Raw genomic sequence first — 20650 nt, forward strand, 5'->3', positions numbered from 1 at the left:
ATTTTTTCAAATTTTAAATAGTTGTAAGATTCCAAACAGGAAGATTATCAAGAAACAATGGGAGTACACGTATTTGGTTTTATTATTCATTTGTCCTTATTTGTTTGTCTCATTTAATATTTTAGTCCGTCCTCAAAAGATTGCCCTATTATTAAAAATGATCATGAGACTACAACTTTACTCACATAAAATACATTTTTTTTGAGGGGTCACAAAAAATACATTTAGTTCCACTACTTTGTCTCTTTTTCAATTCCATTCAATCATCTCTTAACAAAGCATATTTCATGTATGGGGCAAATAATAGTGGACCGATAAAAATATCAATTTGCTTATTAATGAAGTATTGGCCTAGTGGTTAAGACTAAGGGCATGTGTACAATAAGTATTAGGTTCGAATCCCCTTTCCCCTCCTTATAATTTATATTTCCTTTGTGACTCATTCATAGCAAACACTATGGAGTTGATAACAATAATGTCAATAATCATTAATGTTCTGGACACGTTCATTTTTCGATTAATATGGTTCGCGGGCCGGTTAATTTGTTTGAGTCAAATTGGTTAAAGTGGTTTTGGATAGAGTTGATTTCGGGTTAGGCAACCGAATTCAGGTCCTTTTACCAAGCATATGCAGCTTTAGGATATTTACCATATACTCTCTCCGTCTCAAAATTATTGTCCTGTTTTTTAAATCGGGCGTCTCAAAATTATAGTCCTGTTTCTAATTTCGACTACTAAGGTCCCCACTTTCTCATGTACTATATTAATTAAAAATAAATTGAAAACCCTACCCATGTACTATATTCCACTTTCCTATTTACTATATTATCTTTCCCATGTACTTTATTCCACTTTTCCGTACAACTCAATTATCGTTTATACTTTATTCCACTTTTTCATGTACTTTTTCTTAAAATTCGTGTTTTTGGTCAAACATGACGATAATTATGGGACGGAGGGAGTATATACCTGTAGATTGCACACACGAAAATGACATGAATTTAAAAGTTGCTCAAAATAGATGACACGGTAAGAAAAATCATTTTGTCTATAATTTTAAAAAAAAATATAGCTAATATAGGGTAGAATGAAATAATGAATTGAGAATAATTTAATGGGTCACGAAGTCATGAGGCATTGAGGCAACTTTTAGGCTCCATACTATGCACCTATTTTTATTTATTCTAGAAAAAATAAGTCTAGTTAAGTTTAGGAAAAATAAGAGATGAACAAGTACTTCGGATAATTTACAACTATATGAGATATGATAAGTTAAAATTAGTGCTCCGTATTATACAGATAAGTTTACATAAGTGAAAATCACATGAATCAACGTACAATAAAAAGTCAAAGGTTGTTAAACCTAACTATTTGAGTTTCCTATTCTATTAGCATGGGACCTATATTGTGCGTCGTGTGGGTAATTGATGAAACTACTTCTAGAAAATATCCATCCAAAACTCGCCCCAAATCCGGATTAACCCTAGGGGTGAACCAGATGCTAACACACAAAAAAAAAAAACACTACTTCCTCTGTCTTTTTTTGTTTGTCTCATTTGTCGTTTTTGTTCGTCCAATCATCTCTAAAAGATTGCTCTATTACCATAAATGCGTATAGAAATCACAAATTTACGTACTCTCTCATAAAATGCATTTGGTCCTATCACTTTCGCTTCTTCTCTATTTCACACGATCAACTATTAATAAAGCACTTTTAGTGCAGGAGACAAACAATAAACGACATAATAATTACTTGTCAAATAATATGTGATCCCTATAAGCTAGAACCCCATCTCAATCGCTAGTTGGATACCCTCCAAGTCTCCAACATACTTACTTTTCCCATATTAAACACATTTCTTCAAATGTTATTTTTAAATAATTTGCTAGAAGGAAAGATACAATAAATACTCCATTCTTTTTCGAATAAGCATAAACTTACAATGCATAAATATAAACAATAAATTAATTTGGATATTTTATTGTGCTAGTGGATAAAGTTGATAATTAAATATGTTGATGAAACATAGACTTGTTTAAGAATAAAGATTATACAAAACCTACCAAAAAATAATGGGTCTTGAACAAAATTTTGTGACCCGTAATCCTAACAACCAAAAAATAATGGGTCAAAAATGACCGGTCCCATTTTTACTCGACCAAACAAAAAAAATTGTTGTATTATAGTAATAAATGAGATTATGAAGAGTTTTAAGAACAATAATCACGTGATGGTGCACAATAGCACATTATTGTTAGTACTGTTGGATGTAATGATTTTGGTTTGACTTGTACACCATTTCGTGGTTGAATTTGCATGCCTACATATAAACTTGTGTATGAAACTTTATAATTATGTGCGCATAATTTGTACTCTGTATATCGTATTGAGATATGATTATATTTCTATATTATATTAATTACTAAAAAATATAATATGCATTTTAAAATCTCTTCACCCATTGGATCAACCCAAACCCGAAGGCTTTATGTGATGAACAAATATTCATCAACCCGAAAATGATCGATCAGAATTAACCTAAACCCGAAAACAATTTATTGTAACCTGACCCTACTTTTTTATGGCTCTAATGAAAGGTGAGTGAAGTAGTATATTATTCACACATATCGAAGAGAAATTAAAAGAATAAAAAAATATGGCGTAAGTGGAACGAAAGATAAAGATTAAAATATTAGAGGAAGTTGTCAAAAATAGATGTGTAGTACTTATTTGTCAAAAATAGAAGTGTTGTACCACGCAGAGGAGTAAGGGTATTCTTCTTTGCTTTCCAAAATCTTAGAATGTCGGAGGAGATCAATGAAACTCTTATTGCAATCATTCCTAAGTTGGAGGATCCTACCTCTATCTTTCAATTTTGCCCCATTAGCCTTTTGCAATACGATGTATAAGATCATTACTAAAACTATTGCTAGTAGGCTGAGATCTTATCCGTTCCCAAAAGATTTCCCCCCAATCAAAATAGTTTTCTTCCGAGGAGAGTGACGGAAACAAATGTCATTATTGCTGTTGAAATTTTTCACTCAATGAAGGTGGTGGCTTGTCCTAAATTAAAGCTTGATCTCGAAAAGAATATGTTAAGCTAGAATGGAGTTTAATTAGAAGTGTTTTCTTACTCCATGGCCTTGATGTTTCCTCTGTTGAGCTTATTATGAGTTGCATTTCTTCTGTGTCCTCGGTTGTTAATGGCATTCCCACTGAGTCGTTTAGGCCTTCTAGAGGGATTAGTCAAGGAGATCCCATTTTCCCTTAATTATATAATCATCTGCAAGGAAGTTCTCTCCCGTATGATTCATAGAGCCGCTGAAAAATCTACTTGGATTCCGTTCAAGATGGGTAGGTAAAAGGTCCCTATTTCCCACTTACTTTCTGTTGATGATATTCTTCTTTTTGGGGAAGTGTCCAATACTAACATCTCCACTCTTCAAGGTATCATTGACTCTTTTTGTGATTTATGAGGTCAATCCATAAGTTTTTCTAAAAGTAGAGTTCTTTTCTCCAAAAATACCCCCCCCAAGGATAGAATTATGTTTTGTGATAGAATGCATTTTAAAGAAGGTTTGAATATTAACCCCTATTTAGGTTTTCCTCTCTCAGTATCTAGACATACTAAAGCCTTTGTCAGCTTCATCATGAATAAAATTATGGGTAAATTAGCTTATTGGAAAGCAAAATTTCTCTCTAACTTGTCTCCTCCGGCCTTATTACAATCTCTAACTACTATCTGCAATGTCTTCTTATGTCGGAGTCCATCCTTAGGAAGATTAATAGTAGCATGGCCAAGTTTTTGTGGGGTAAAGATAAAGACGAAAGAAGTATTCACTTTCTTAGTTGGGAAATGATTTCTATGCTCAAAGAGAAAGGGGGGTTGGATTAAGTTGTGCTAGATCCCTCAATAGAGCGTACTTTCTGAAATTATGGTGAAGAATGATTCACCATGAGGATAATCTTGTTGTGAGAGTTCTCAAGGCCGGACAAGTATGTAACGTCAAATCTTTTATTTTGGTCATTCAATTCTCTTATGGCTCTCACTTGTGGAAGTCAATGGAGAAAGTTTGGGAAAAGTTAAAAGATAAAATTATGTGGGATGTTGGTAATGCGACTAATTTTAGATGGGTTGGGGAATATTCTCTTAGAAGTCTTATCTCGGCGCCTCTTACTTTGGGTGAGAGTGAACTTAATGTTGATAATTTGCTTTCTAATGGTAAGTGGGACTCTCTTTCATTTCTTTTGAAATTTCGGAGTGTGTGCTAAACCAATGCCTTTAAGTGGGAATCCCTAACCAGTTGTCAAATGTAGAGGATTTCATGTTTTCAAACTTCACTCTAAACGGGAGATTCGATTTTTAAAAATCAATTAAAGTGTGTCAAAAGGATTTTCAAACTCAACCTCAATCTTGGAATTGGATTTGGCAAACCGATTCGATTCTAAAGATTAAGTTTTTCATTTGGCTTGCTTTCCATGATCGACTCCCTCACAAGAGAACTCTAATTGTTAGAGACATGGTCCCAACGGATACATGTGGTAGCTATCAAGGGATTACGGAGGACACAATTCATATTCTTAGAGATTGCATTCATGCGAATCAAATTTGGATTTCTTTTGGTGTTAATGATTCATTCTTTACTAAACCTTAAAGCCATGTTTGTTTTCTAACATCACTCACATTAGCCCCCCTTCCCACACAAACATTTCCCTCCCTTGGAGAACTCTCTTCCCCTCCCTGCTTTGGTCAATTTGGAAACGCATAAACTCTCTCACTTTTCTACTTTCAGGAAATGTTCGGAAGAGAGCCGCTCTCGCTAGCAGGGTATCTTGTTCAGCAAATAGGAAAGGAGAGATAGGAATGATAGGATCGCCTTGCCTTCCAACTGGCCAACTCCACACCTCAACTGAGAAGTGTATTTTGAAGTCCCAAGCTTTAGCATGGGATCTTCATACATCCATAAATTGCATCTTCTCTTCCCCCACTGTATCTACTGCCACTATAACCTGGAAACCACCCCCTCAAAATAGCCTTAAAATGAACGTGGACTCTTCTTTCATCAAAGTGGGAGCAGATGCAAGTGTAGCTGGGGTGGTTAGAGATCACCAAGGGGATTGGGTTTATGGATTCAGTCTCAAATGCAAAGTACAATTACTAGTTATGGGAGAATTGCTAGCTGTGTTTACAGGTTTGCATATTATAGAAGAAAGGGGTTGGCAAAGTGTTGTGTTACATTCAGATTCTCAATAGGCTATCAAGCGCATCAAAGACCCAACTATTGAGTATGTTAACTACCTAATTGCTGATCTTTGCAGGGGTATTCTCATGAGGCATACTACCATCTCCATTGAGTTCGAACCAAGGTGCACTAACAAGGTTGCGTATCGTTTGGCCAAGAAGAGTCGAATTGATGTAATAGCTACTTATGATGTTATTCCTTTTGAACTTCCCCTGGAGTTTGTTTTGGATGTTCTTTAGGAGGATAGACCTCCATAGTTTTTTTTGTTGTAACTCTTAACTTTTAATTTTAATTTGAAGTTCCTTGTTTGCATCAAAAAATGAAGTCATATGAAGTGCATGATTAGTTGCTACAAGTACAAAATACAAAAGTATTAGTGATGAAAACTATCAATAATCAATTTATTGAATTCCATCATACGACATCCGAAATTCGAATATCTTATAGGTTTTGTCTATAAGGGGCAAGTATCTTAAGTCATTCATTGTCAAACCAATTAAAGCGTTTAATGTCTTCCAGTCTTCCTAAGCTTTTACTACGATCCAGTCACAAATATTTCAATGTCCCTTTCATCCTCCATCACCCGCTACACAATCCCATATTTTTTGTCAGAGTTTTAACCCAAGATTGATTGCACTTATTTTAGAAGAATTTAACTCAAATTTCGTACATTTTGTTTTTCTTATAAAATAGGCATGAGTTCGAGAGTTTTTTATTTAGTTTTTGATCAAATTAAACAAGTTAAACTTTAGCAAATGAATTCAAAATTTATACCCAAACAAATTAATTTGGGGATTTCAAGTTTATTTTTCGATTGAAATTTAACGATTTTTTTGTCAAAAAATTCATGTAGTCAAACATTACTTAGCTAGGTTATTGATACAAATTACTACCATTAAAGGAAGAATGGAAGGAGAACGAGATGAGAGAGAACGGTGAGCAACATGATTGTCATGAGAAGAGAAAGCGGAGAGAGAAAATAAACATATTTCTGAAAATAATAATTAGAGATCATATGACCCATGACTGAATGACCATGGTAAAGAACGAACCGTGATTTAATTTGGATTACTAAACAATCAAGGACAAATGTAAATTCTTTGTTGTTTTGAAAAGGAAAAGTACACAGAAGTCATTGCAGTATTCTCTTAAGACTATGTCCCAACTTATCTAAGGAAATAAAACAAGAAAATGTATTGTCTATAAAAGGATCTAGATCTTGGTGACTTTTAATGTAGTGACCAATGGATGCAACGTAATCAGTAGCGCGGCTGACTTCTCGATATTCATGCCGCGAAATATGATTGTCGAAATTAAGAAGTTGTTGTTTGAACACCTGCTGCACCCGAGTTATGTCGAACAGAGCCATCAAAATTAAGTTTTAGGGTGTCAGGGGCAGGTGGTGTCCGAGAAACATGGATAGAACGATATGAATTTTAGGAACTTTCTTCATTGAATGTGAATCCTAAAGAGTCAAACAAGTAATAGTATTCCATTCACTGATAATTTTAAAAGCTCTAGTGTAGAGGCCAATATCAGAGAATGAGACGTGTTTAAAAAATATTGAATCTCTCATTTTCCAGATACACCATATAAGGAAGTTATTATTTTCTTAATTGGGAGGTTGATATTATTTCGCATATTACGGAACAAAGAAAAAGTTGATTTTCTTGAAGATGATTACCTAGTCATCGGATTGTTAGATAATTGAGTTAGGTTTAGGGCGTTTTCGGCGGTAGCATTTGAGGTAATGGGTAGCGTTTTGACCTAGTCAAGACGCTACTTGTAAAATTTGTAAGTGTTTGGCAGGTAGCGATTTAGGCAGCGATTGAATAGCTTTGTCAAACATTAAAATTAGTAGCGATCAAAGATAGCGGGTAACATTTGATAAATTTATAATAATGTTTCAAACAACATACATAGTTTTTACTTTATTTTACAATATTAACCGCTACTTTTACCGATCAATAATACCAATTATCCACTACTTTGACAGCTACCAGCTACCAGCTACCCACTACTATTCACTTTTGCCCACTATTATGACAACTATCTACTACTCGATCGCTAACTGCTATCGCTAATTTGGCCGAACAAGGTATTCGTACTCCTTCGTATTTGCTTATTTTCTCACCCTTTTCCCGTTTTGTTTTGTTTTGTTTTGTTTTGGTTTAGGTTTATTTGCTCGAATAATTAACCCGAATGTAGTCATTACCCGGTTCTTTTTTCCTACGAAGAGTACGATTAAAGTATAAAGTAAAAGAAAAGAGGAATGGCGAGGCTGTGAATGTGTTCCCCAATTGTAAAGTGAGAAGAAGACCGAAGCACCGGAGCTTGTTGGCAGCGTCACTCCCAGCAACACCCGCAAACACCGCATTCGTCGACTCCGTCATCATCAACTGTAACTGCTCCACTCATCTTTGCCTTTTTCTTTTTTTTTTTTATTAATTTTTGTTTCCCGCAAAATATCTTTGAGAGTTTCTGATATTTTTCTAGAGTGAATCAATGATGTATTTAACTACTAGATTAATTGTTTCAGTTTCTGGGTTGAATTTTGTGATGCTTTTGAACTTGTTTTGGAATTAGTGCTTGCGTTTTTCTTGTCATTTGTTTCTTGAAATTGGTAATTACCTGTGATGTTCAATTGTTGGATTGATCGTATAATGTACTAATTGTTGTTTTATTTGAATTGGTGCCCAATTTTATGTTTATTTGGTACTATTATTAATGTACGCCGTATTATGTTAGCATGGAATGATTTTTATGTTAGCATGGAATGATTTTTATGTTAGCATGGAATGAATTTTGTCCAAGTTATGTATTTGTTGTTGCGATTGTTGAATTATTGTCGAAATGAAGCTGTCATTCTTGCTGTAGTGGGTCTCCTTAACCCGATAGATTGTTTGATGTTGGTTTTGCAAGAGATTTAACATTGTTAGGTTTATCATATATCGAATGCCAATTAAGTACTGTAATAGACTTTTGCGAGTATCTGCTGAATTTTATGATACTAGAATGTATCCGTGCTAATGCACAAGGTGGACATGAGAAATTAGTTGGCTAAGTAGTTATTTTTGGGGAGTTTTTTTTTGTTGTTTTGAGAAGTTAGTAGGTTAGGTTGTTATTCTTAGGAAATTTCTTTGTTTTTTTTATTAAACAAAATATTTAAAAGGGATTGCATAGAATTGCTAGGATGGAGTTTTGAGGTTTGTGGTTAAAAGTTGAGAAATTGACATTCTTATTTATATATAGGATTTCAATTTGGAAATGAGTTCATGACAAGCAGAAAGAATTTGTTTCATTTATTACTAGAATCATACGAGAGAGTTGTTTGTGCCAGGGAATGTACAAGATATTTTCCAAGGAAATTATATCCTAGAGCTGCTGTTCTAATTAACTTGGTTATCTCTATGACGAGGTGGAAAATAGAAAATTGGATTTATTATCTAGGATATTATGGAAACTCGGAAAGAGCTAGCTACATTACTATACCTCCATAAGGTTGGGCAGTGGAAAGGAGCTTTACACTAACTCACAGAGAAATAGACAATGCTTTATTCCTTGTAGGCAGTTAGACACTTGGTGAAGAAATCACTTTGCTATTGAGAAGGAACATTAGATAATCAAAACACGTGTGAGTTTGAGGTTGAGTCACGAGCTTGAAGTTGGAAATGAGGAGTAAAACTTGTGCACAAGCTTAAGGCCAGATCATATTTGATATACTTCATGGTGTCCGTGGAAGCTTGCATATGAGGGGGTCTTGGAGCGTGCATGATTTGACTAGGAGTGTGACGAGAATTGGTGTCAGACATTTGAGCTTCCGAACTAATCCTTTGTATTTTCTCTTGGCTAGTGATCCCTTCATCATGTGTGAGTTTGAGGTTGAGTTTCAGTTAACTAATCACTTACTGATTGAGCATGACCACTTGCTGATCTCTTGTAGCAGATCTATAACAAACTTTTTTTGTGTTATTATCACCCATTAACTTCCCTTAGAATTTTTATTCCCATGCAATAGTTCAATTAATCAACATCTTGATCTTAAACTGGTGGACAACAGAGATTTAAGATATCGTATTGTTGCCTCCTGAGTCCTGATTGTCAATAATTTTATTCGGGATGATTGTCAATAATTTTATTCGTGATGTTCCCATACGGGCACTTGTAGATTACTTCATCGACCTCCCTTGCACGAATTTATTTGTCACTTCTGATTGATACAAAGGTCTAACTCTTCTTGATTATTGTAGCTACTATGTAGCTAGCAGTAGTCATATATCATATTAGTCTTGTGTATAAAGTGCCATGCTTATGATTGAAACATTTCACTTTCTTTGTATTTCTCTATCATCCCATTTATCCAGCAGTGTAGACCCATTTACATCGCTACATGTAAAGAAGCGGCTTTCTAGAGGGCATTGTTGTTAAATCTCAGGTGTTGTCAACTCATATCCACTTGCCATGCTAGATCAATAGAATCTTCTTTATAGAAGGCAGGGTTGTTAGTCTCATGAAGGGAGTGGTAGAGTTGTTAATTGTGAGAATAAAAGAAGTTGAAACATTTATGTTGTGACAGAAGTTGAGTTGGACCGATGGCGGTTACACTGATGACAAAATTTAGGAATTGTTTAGTTGACATTCTAATTCATGGGAAGTCTAGTTTCTTTGGAAGTAAAAACTAGAGAGGTTGTTTGATTGACATGAGCTTAGGGCGTGAATTTTTTTAGGAAGTTGTACTTCCTACAAAATGGAGGAAGTTACTTACCTAGCACTAAGCCACTAATCACGGAAGATTCTAAGATGGCCCTCCAATTTAGGACCACCATAATGGATAAATATGGACCACACATTATATGTAAAGTTGGAGCCAATGAGTATCATATTAGGACAATTAAGTGGGCCTAAAAGAAAATATGGGCTTAAGGGTTTTTAAGAGGAAACTTTCACATTAATTTTGACAGAAGAACAAATGTTGTTCTTCCTCCTCAAAGCTCTCATCCATTCTTGAGCAAGAAGGCTGGAGTAGAGAGACTGCGATTGAAGTCTTAATTTCCGTTATTAATCAATAGGGAATGAAGCACATAAGGCATATCAATTACTTTAATAAAGATTCATAAGAGCAACTCCAATGGTTGGCTAAATCATATTATAGCTTGTGATGCCATATCAACTTTTTACGCTACACAATTCCTAGCTATTTTTTACTCCAATGGTTGGCTACTTGCCACTTATTATTTTGTACGTGTAAAACATCATTTTGGTTTTGCCATATTTTTCAAGCTAATTAGCTCTACAAAGCTAATTTGCCTAACAAAGCTAATTTAGGACATGTGCACCAATGGTTTAGCTACTCGATTAACATTTATAATATTTGCAAGCAAGTCCCTACAAGAAACCATTGGAGTTGCTCTAATAACCCGTGTATGCGATTCTGGTACTGTTTTGATGTTTGTAGATATCAAACGGGAGATGTACAACATTTATGGAATTTATATCGGAATTCCAGGTGAATTGATCAATGAAGCAAGATGATGGATAGGAGAAAAAATAAACAAGAAATTCACCAGTAGTTGTAGTTGATTTCAAATGTTGTAGAACCGAGATTGTTTCATGAAAATCAATCAATCAATCAATCAATCTAATAGAGGTGTTTTTGTTTCTTTACTAGGGTTACGGAAATTAACAAGCAGCCTGATTTTAGGGAATTTGTGGTAAACAAAAAGGGTGTCAACTCTCAAGGCACCTTTTCCTTTGTGCTTTTTTGGGCTTCCCTTGGAACTTCGTTACATATTTAATTTGAAGGCTTTGTTGGGGTGGAGAATTTTTTGGGTTTTAGAACTTTTAGGTATGATAATTAAGGCGTCTTGCATGATTCTTGAGGCGTAATTCTAGATTTTCAAGAGTTGAGGTGATCTTACTAAAACAGATGTTGAGAAGGTTTACATTCATGGCATAGCTTTAGGATTTACACTTCCAATATTTCTCTCAAGCACTGTGGGATATAGGGACGTGCATACTTGTTTTGATTTCACCTCTTTAAACATTATTCTCTTCCCGAGTTTCCGTTTGTTCTTGTTTTCTATTAGTACAACACTTTTTTGCCGATAACTGAAAATGGCTTTTGCTTGTGCAGACATATGTTTTTTGTTACTATATTTACTTTCTATTTTCACTCGTTAAACTATTTTATCAGGGTTTCTTGCTTTCATGGCTTCTGGAAACAACATTTTGTTGTAATGCAGGGTTTGGACATTCTATGATCCTAGACTCAGCTTATACAGGAGATACGTTTAACAGTCGTCGATATTTTCATGTTCGATGTATCTTTCTTTAGATTCTTGCTGTATTTTTAGCAAAAGTGGGGTTACTATATATCTCATAGGATAATAGAAGTGCTAGGGCTTTCTAAAATATTTTTTTTGGCAATGAAGTTCCACTTTAAAGGCTAAAACATTTGTAGAAATAGAATCTTAAGTGCCGCCTGATTCTTCCAGCCCGTGCTGGATGAAACAAAAGGTCTTCATTATGGTTCTTAATAATTTGGAGCAGCACAAACTATTATTCCGTTAAGGTTGTTATTAGACTAGAAAACTTGTCCTTATTTCTATTGTAATCTTCCAAGATCCAAGTATCCCTTGTGTAAGTCGATATGTTATACGGCTAATAACCTACCACTATTCTCCGTGATTCCAGAATTACCATGTTTATCCAAGAAAAAACAGGTTCCACTAAAATATCTCTTGGTCGACTTTTGATAATAGATCATCCTTTCTTAAGTACCTTATAGCAAAGATCTTGATCATTTCTTGAGATTTTTCTTTCGTTCTTAGATCATTATATGAAATCCAGGTTGGGATTAGGGAAGATGATTTTAAGGCAATTGGAGCACATACTGTTGGCGCAGACTTATACTCCCATTACCAGGAGTTCCAGTTACCAGAGCATGAGGTGTTCCTCCATCGCTAGGTTCTTCACATCATCAGGAGGGCCTCGAGCTTTCTCCTCCATGGTTACTAGATCCTGCAAGGCGGGTTTCAGGGTTTTCTTCTTTTGGTTGTCAAGATTTCAGCACATGTATCTTTTTGTGACAATAACTGTATTTGGATATTGTTGTAGTTATTTTGCAATTCCTAATCATTAGCACATGCAACGTGCAGATGGAGTCCGAATCTTTTACGTTTGGGCCTTACAAAATAAATCCAAAAGAAGTATTTTACTCTACCAATCTCTCTTACGCCATGGTGAATCTGCGGCCCCTTCTCCCTGGTAAACCTTTTCACATTGTTCATTGTTCCTTTAATATTATTGATTAACTTTTTTGCTCTACTCTCCATACTCTTGCTTGCTTCCAGCGTCTAAGATTCCTCATTTTGTTTTTTTTTGCAGGTCATATCCTCTGTTTTTTATGATATTGAGTTCCATATGATGTCCTGTTCTGTAAATTTTCCACTTAACCGGACAATTTCAAGCTACATATTAGTTCATGCTTGCACATATATAGTAGTAGGCCTACGAACTATATGTTAGTATTATAATTACTATATCAAACCCAGATAGATTGTTATACATACGATCGTAACATAACGTAAGAGTGAACTTCAAACTTTGCTAGTATTTATTTCAAACATCTTGCATAGTGAAGAAATACGTTCAAAGCACCTTCTCTCACATTATTTTTGAGGCTCCAGTTTGGATTTCATTTACTTCCCCATGTACATTTTTAGGGGACTTTCCTATGAACATACTTCAGGTTCCTTTTAAAGGCTGTCATACTGGATTTTTAAGGTTTTACTTGGAATCAGTGGACTTAAGTGTTTTATGCCTCCGATTATCATATCTTAATATGTGGTGTGAGTTTATTGGTGATTGTTGTATGGACGCCTGATGGTTGCTGTATCAGTGCATTTGAAACTAAGTATTGTCTGCTTGTGTGTGTGTCGACATGTGATGGAAGATATTCATGATTTTCATCTGCATTTATAATGCCCTGTTGATTTTTTTTTTAGTCTAAACTTATAACTAAATTCCCCTCAAGTAAAGAAAAGAAAAGAAAAGAAAAGAAAAAGCTTATAACTGAATTTGTAAATTTTTTCTAGACAGGAAGGAACATGTTAATGCTTGAGTTTTCTGTTTGCTTGGTTTACTTAACATTTCTTACATGTACTTGTCTCCCCGAGGCGTGAAGTCAAGCGCTTTGCCGATCTCACTAGTGATGAGACTTGTGACTTATGGCTCACTGCACAAAAAGTTGGCAGCCAGTTGGAGCTCTACCATAAAGCATCGTCGCTAACTCTTGCAATCCAAGTACGTACTGCAACATCACAGTAACTTTAATGAAATATTTTGTTCTTCTGTTTTCTATTTTGTGTGTCATGTTTGCATTTATGAATTTGTTTGATTAAGGTATGTTGTTCTTTCCCCTCATTTCCCCCTCATATTTCTCAAATCACAATAGCAAAGTTTAGTTAAGTAAGATTAAAACATTGAGACCTCTTGGTAGACATATTACTGTACTGCTAATGCTGACCCAAGTAATACTGTTTTTTGATTTTTAGTATCATACTTTAGGTAGTTCTAGCCTTCTAGGGAGGACCATAATATAGTTATGTCTAATAGATAGGAAGCACTGATTCATACTTCACTGAACATTTGTTTGCCCATACGATTTATATTACCTTGTTGTGACTTCCACTTATTCGTTACTCTCCCGTTCTCCACACATTCGGACTTTAAGACTGATGTTGGACCAATAATTTCTTTTCCATTATATTTGTGAAAGTTACACAAAATATTTTTAGATTAAAATACTATTTTAGAGAACATGGCTATCAGTTTTCACACCTGTACATCAACATGTATTTCATTAAGTTATTGGGATAGAGAATTTTGGTGTCTCGTTTGGCTAATATATAGGTCTATAGTATCTTCAATTCAGCTTTTTTTTGTTGTTGACACAGTTGGATATTTTCCGGCTTTAAAATGAGCGTGCAGTTTCTTTTTACTGATTTCTGAATTAACTTTAGCCGCCGCTTGGCGCTCTCTCACCTCATACTCATGATGTAGGGACAAGACTAGAGGTTCTAATGACTTCATGTCCTGGATCATCCACTGATATCTAGTTAAAGTATTTTCATTTGATTTTTTTTCCCCAGAAATATTTTTCGTTAGTTATGTTTGTACACATGCTGCAGCATCTTCCATTTCAATGGAACCCTATGGGGTTATATATTTGATGAATTATCCTCTATCAGAAATTCAGAGTACATCTTAAAATGATCATTGAATGCATGTCATCCGTTTTGATCAGTCAATTTAACTAGCAAGTATATTATGAAATCTCAGGATGGGCCTCAAGCAGGACAGACTGTACCACACGTCCACATTCATGTACTTCCTCGGAAGGGCGGTGATTTTGAGAAGAATGATGAGATCTATGATGCGGTAAACCTGAGTATGCTTTCTAAAGTTCCCGTTAACCTGAGTATGCAACTTGTTCACTCACTTTCCTGATCTTTGTGGAACCAGATTGACGCTAAGGAGAAGGAATTAGCTCAAAAGCTGGACTTGGACAAGGAAAGGAAGGATAGAACCCTTGACGAGATGACTCAGGAGGCAGACAAATACAGGGCTCTGTTCGCCTAACTGTTAATGCAGAATGATGCGTGCTTCTGTTCAAACTTCTCCGTAGTTTCACTTTCCTGCTTGTTAGGAACACTCTTGGTTTCGTCAGAAACTAGGTTTTATGCAACTTACTATAGTATGCAATAATGATTGAAATATTAATGCTAGGTCATGCAGGGTTAAATTTTTTCTAGACGGCGAATGCTCTCTGCAAACTCCAGAAGAGTCGTATTTTCTTGCTTCAGGTCATTTCTAAACAGTATTTGAACATCTAATTGCATGCCACAATCCAACCAAATGTACTGTATGTGATTGTATTACATGAGGGGTTGTCCGGTTATGTATTGTGTCACTGTTTGTCTAAATCACTACCATTTGGGACTTCAGTTGCTACTCCCATTAGCGATTTTATTTAGTATTATAACATTCCCTTATTTTCTTATTTGTATATTTATGATACTTCGTATTTTATATTCTGTATTTCTTAGTTGTATTTGCTTGGCCATTGAAAAAGGAACTCTATAAGAGTATAAGGTGATGAATTCTGCTGTATATGTGTTTCGGAATTACGGTTGTATTTGTTGGTTAACTTTCTTATTCCTATTTTAAAATTCCTTTTGGTTTTTGTGAAAAAGTTGATTCACCAGATAAATTTTGAGCACCAGTTCCTAAAATGTTCCCCTTCCTTGACCCTAAGCCCGTTACAGGCCAATAAATAAAATCTTTATAAAAATGGATAAAAGTTATCCAATGTACAATAAATTTATTTATATCGAATTTTCGTTGAAGTTTTTGGGTGCTTTGAGTTTGGTTACGTTGTTACGTAGAATTGGAAAAGGCTAGGGATACACATGGTGTACAAAAGCATCTTACACACCACCACTTATATCTAGACACCTCATATATTCCATTGAAAAAAGGGGGGAAAACAAAAACTAAAATAGAGATTTTAGGCGGTATTGTTTTTCACTGTTTTGCGCCATAAAACCCTTGTTTAGCGGGAAATTTTGGTTGAGCGCCAACATCACCTTCAAGGTCATCTTCTACATATTATTTTCTGCCATTAATAACCAGAAAACCTTCAATTTCTGACATTAAAGGTTATGTTTTTTTTTACAAATTTTTTATTCCATCCTCCATTTACACAAATAATTCGTGGGATGATTTTCGAATTGAATGAGTTCGTGTGTTTAAACAACGGTTCTCCTTTACTCTGCCCCTCTCACCTCTTCTTCAAAACTCCGTTCCTAGGTAAGGATTAATCGTTGGCTCCCCTCTCCCACTCTCAACTTCTCAATTTTCCAAGTTTCCCCAAATGTTATGCTTCAATTTTTTCTCAAATTGGACTCGAATTTATTTAATTAGGGATTCATTTTTTCCAATTATCTTCTAATTTTACTCACAAATCTTCTTTCAAACCTTGAAATCAAATAATTTTTTATTTTTGAGTTTTCCCCCAAATTCTAGGGTTCTTCGTTCTTCGGCGTTTTGATCGAAAGATTGACCGGATTTTAATCGGGGGTTGGTCGGTGGTTTGGTTGCGATTCTTGGGTTTGTTGTTTGGAGCAAGGAATACTCATTCCACAATCGGCAATTCACCTTTTCCCCTCCGAAGTTCATTGTCGTCCGAGCGATGGCGGACCACAGAGGCGGCAATCTGGAACCTCAAATTGATAGATTCGGTTTGATTTCTTGATCTTCTTGATTAATTCATTTGTTTACAATTTGCTACTTGATGATTGTTGGAGAATTTTTGGGCGATTTTATTACAATTTTCTGTTTGATGACTGTTGAAAATCGGCCGAAAAATAGTTTTTTGAAGTAGTTGATGTTATTAAGACTAGTCACTGGAAGAATGCGTTGCCACAAATTCATAGGGGACAAGGTGATCTTGAGGTTAAGGTTACCCCAAATGAGATTTTCGATGGAACTGGTAAAATAGGAGTTCAGTTATCTCCTAATGTTAGTACTAGAGAAGGTTCGGATGTCAGCTAGAAGCTCTGGTTCCTTACTCAATAATGGCCATTATCCAATTACTGGGCAAGGTTTTTTTTCCTGTAATTTATGTTTCACTTGAGATTTACATTTTTGTTCTGTGTGTTTTGTATGTTTTTGGGTGTCAATTATTTATTTATGGAGTACTGCAATTGTTTGGGTCCGTTTTAGATTCCAGCGCAATTTGTAGATTCATGCATTAGACAACAACAGAAACTATTCAAGTGCCAACATATAAAAACATCATGAGGTATCTGTCAGAGGGACAATAAGATCTTCCAAACAAATATCATACGGAAAGAGCATGCATTCAAGAAATAGATGAAGATAGCATATAAGTGTGCACTGGAAATATGTAAACGTGGTAAATTGTTGTCAACAAGTCCTTCGTAGACTTAGCTTCAAACACTATACTATGCTTCTGTGTTTCTGCAGGTTGTGCATCAGATGATTCTGATGTGTTAACAACAATCAGATTGGTTGTAGGTATTGGTTAGGTTATTGTTGGTTCTGGGGCCTGTGATATTTTGTTTGATACGGAGTATTTATACACCGCCTGGAGGTTCAATCAGTAGAGCCTAGGCAACGTCAGGGGTCTGCTCAGGTTGACTTTTGTTGAAACGTTGCCTGATCATGTCTGTTCCGATTTGTGTTACTGCTATGGTGTTGGTCCAGTCTGGAAGGGTTGATTCTTTCAGCTACTGATGCTTCACGATCGTACTTTCAAATGGAGTGTTTTTTTGTCATTCAGGTCAACTTTTGACTAGAGTTGACTTCTTTTTTAGTTTGCGTTTTTTGATTTTGTTGAGCTTTCTTTTGTGCTCGATTGTAGGCTTTACTTTTGGGTCTTGTGTACAAGTGAACTTTGAAATGAGATTTTTTTTTTTAGTCTCATATGTATTATAAACATACTTTTAATAAGAAATGAAACTTTTATCTATGCGTAATTGTTTATATATATATATATATATATATATATTTATATAATATATATATATATATATTAAAGAGCGATTAAATTAATCTCGATTATTGTTGTTGTTGGGGCGACGACTAAAGACTTATTAAGCATAGTAATTTCCGACGACTAAGGTGATTGAACGACAAAGCATTGAATATCGGAGCTTTGGTCAGGTTGCAATTGAGAAATCCGAAATTCGAAATTATAAACTAAAAATGTAATCCCAATTGAAATCAGATTTAATAAATTAACATTCAACCATTTTATGGGATCATAGTTTAGTCATAAAAATATCAAAATATTGGATGTACATTTTTTCAACCTTAACATGGATTTTTTGGCAACTCTTTGCTCTTATGGAGTTATGGGGACTATCGGAAATTTTTTTCCTCAAATGATCCCATAAAAAGATGTAATACATAAAGAAAGGAAGTATGATTCTGCATTTCTATATCCAAGCTCAACTTTTCGGCAAGATTTTTTTCTTACCGTAGATTTAATACATAAACAAAACAAAAAATCAACTTTTCGATATGCCAAGCTTACATAAACAAAATGTTTATTGATCTCCAAATAATTTTTTTATTACCATATGTCTAAACATGTTCAATAGTAACGATATCCAAAATCAATAACTTTTTACGTTGTAAATTAATTATTTAGATCACAACTTTGAAAAGATAGATTCAATTACTAATTAAGCTTGGTTACGTTTACACGAAATCGTTTAACTTTTGTACAAATTCAGTTATATTTGTTTCTGAAAAGCTAATCCTCCTCTTTGCAGCTAAGAGTTGAGGATATTTCACTCTGAGGAGTAAAATAGAGTAAGTTGCTTGATCCCAAAATAAAGGCCAATAGTGATTTTATAGGGCCTTAGCGATGTCGCTTTTAAGATGGACAAAGGGCATAATGAGACTCAAAATATGTTATAGCTTGCTGTCAAAGAAATAATGAATACAACCAGGAGGACAATTTTTTGTATTGGCTGGAGAAAGATTATATCAATCCATTTGAGCAAAAATGGTGCTTAGATATGGAGTAGTCTTCACTTTTAAAGATTATATCAAGCCACCACCAAATTGAAAAAATTAGTTGTAACAAAACTGTATTTAATTTCACTACGATTATAGAGGATGATTCCACTTTTAAAGAAATCATAACATAAAAATCTCAAACTCAACTGAAGTAGATTAAAACAAATTTATTTCCAAGGAGTAATGTGTTGATACCCCGTTGTCACAATAATCACTGCTACACTGCTTTAACATCTACTCTAACTACGCTCACCCGTGTTCGATTCCTAACAAGAGGCCGAAAATAAAAATTTAAAAGTGTAAATAAACATTTTATTGGATCATATTTTAGTCATAAAAATATCAAAATATTGGATGTACATTTTTTCAACCTTAACATGGATTTTTTGGCAACTCTTTGCTCTTATGGAGTTTTAGGGACTATCGGATTTTTTTCCCTCAATATAAAAAAGGGGTTTATTGGTGATAAAGATTGGTTTTTTCTTATAATAAATATTACATATTTTTATGGTTACACAAGCGATTATAATAAAACATAACGATACCAGAAAACAGCTAACAACCTCCAAAGAAGATTTTTTTCTTACCGTATGTTTGGACCTGTATAATATTTACGATCTCCAAAAATAATGACCTCGTATGTTGTAGATAAATGGTTTAGGTTGTAACTTTGAAAAGTAAGGTTACATGTTGATTGTTTTTTGTTAACCTTGATTATGATTATTCGGGATCATTTTACATTTAAAGAAATAAAATTTAAATAAAATCAAACTCGACTAAAATAGATGTGTAACTCCTAACATTTTTAAAATAACCTAAATTGTTCATATCCTTTATAATACAAAATAGTTTTGCTACCACCAAGATTGAAAAAGTTAGCTGCAAAACATTGTGTTAACTTTGACTACCATTATATGAGATTATTTTACCTTTAAAGGAATCATAATTAGAAAATATCTCAAACTCAACAAAATTAGATTAAAACAATTTTATTTCCAAAGATTAACGTGCTGATATCCCTTATCACAATGGTCATTGTTACGCTGCTTTAACTTCTGCTTTAATTTTGCACCTGTGTTCGATTCCTAACAAGAGCCCACAAATTTTTTAATTTAAGTATTAACAACCGTTTTATGGGATCATTTTAATCATGAAAAGATCAAAATTTGGATGTTTTTTTCACTTTTAACTATGATTTTTTGGCTACTCGTTGCCTTTATGGGGACTATCAGATAATTATTTGTCCTCATTATAAAAAAGATGTTGGTTGTTGGAAATATAAAACTGGATTTATCATTTAATTATGTGTTTACATATTTTTATGATTAAACAAGGGGTTACAATAAGTTTAATGATACCAGAAAATGTTTACCGATCTCCAAATTAATTTTTTTTATTACTGTATGCCTAAACATGTAAAATAGTAACGATATCCAAAAAAATCAACTTCGTACATTGTAAATAAATTCTTTTGATCATAACTTCGAAGAGTTAGTTTTTAATTACTAAGTTTAGCTACGATTACACATTATCATATGTTTTTTGTCATCCTGGTCAACTTTTGACTGGAGTTGACTTATTTTTTAGTTTGCGTTTTTTTTTGGTTACGTTGATCTTTATTTTGTGTTGGATTGTAGGTTTTACTTTTGGGTCTTGTATACAAGTGAATTTTGAATTGAGAAATATAACTTTTTTAGTCTCATACGAAGTATGTATTATAAGCATACTTTTATATATGTGTAATTGTTTATGTATCAATATATAAGAGCGATTAAATTAATCTCGTTTGTTA

At 34.2% G+C, this 20650-nt stretch overlaps 1 protein-coding gene across 4 annotated transcripts; it reads left to right on the forward strand.

The window, feature by feature from the left end:
• The first annotated feature begins 7465 nt into the window (after positions 1 to 7465).
• Positions 7466 to 15299, forward strand: LOC110785210 (bifunctional bis(5'-adenosyl)-triphosphatase/adenylylsulfatase FHIT). 4 transcript variants are annotated; one of them, XM_056837649.1, is made up of 6 exons: positions 7466 to 7645; positions 12094 to 12283; positions 12402 to 12512; positions 13402 to 13548; positions 14587 to 14685; positions 14770 to 15299. In XM_056837649.1, the coding sequence occupies exons 2-6, from the start codon at positions 12110 to 12112 to the stop codon at positions 14884 to 14886; spliced, it is 648 nt and encodes a 215-aa protein (XP_056693627.1). In that variant the 5' UTR covers positions 7466 to 7645; positions 12094 to 12109; the 3' UTR covers positions 14887 to 15299. The 4 variants fall into 4 exon arrangements, with proteins under 4 accessions (XP_056693627.1, XP_021845340.1, XP_056693628.1 ...); XM_021989648.2 differs by having other exon boundaries at positions 12094 to 12271; XM_056837650.1 differs by having other exon boundaries at positions 7469 to 7645; positions 12094 to 12318.
• The last annotated feature ends 5351 nt before the right edge of the window (positions 15300 to 20650 follow it).

This window comes from Spinacia oleracea, chromosome 2 (assembly GCF_020520425.1).
Source record: "Spinacia oleracea cultivar Varoflay chromosome 2, BTI_SOV_V1, whole genome shotgun sequence".
NCBI classification, from domain to species: domain Eukaryota; kingdom Viridiplantae; phylum Streptophyta; class Magnoliopsida; order Caryophyllales; family Amaranthaceae; genus Spinacia; species Spinacia oleracea.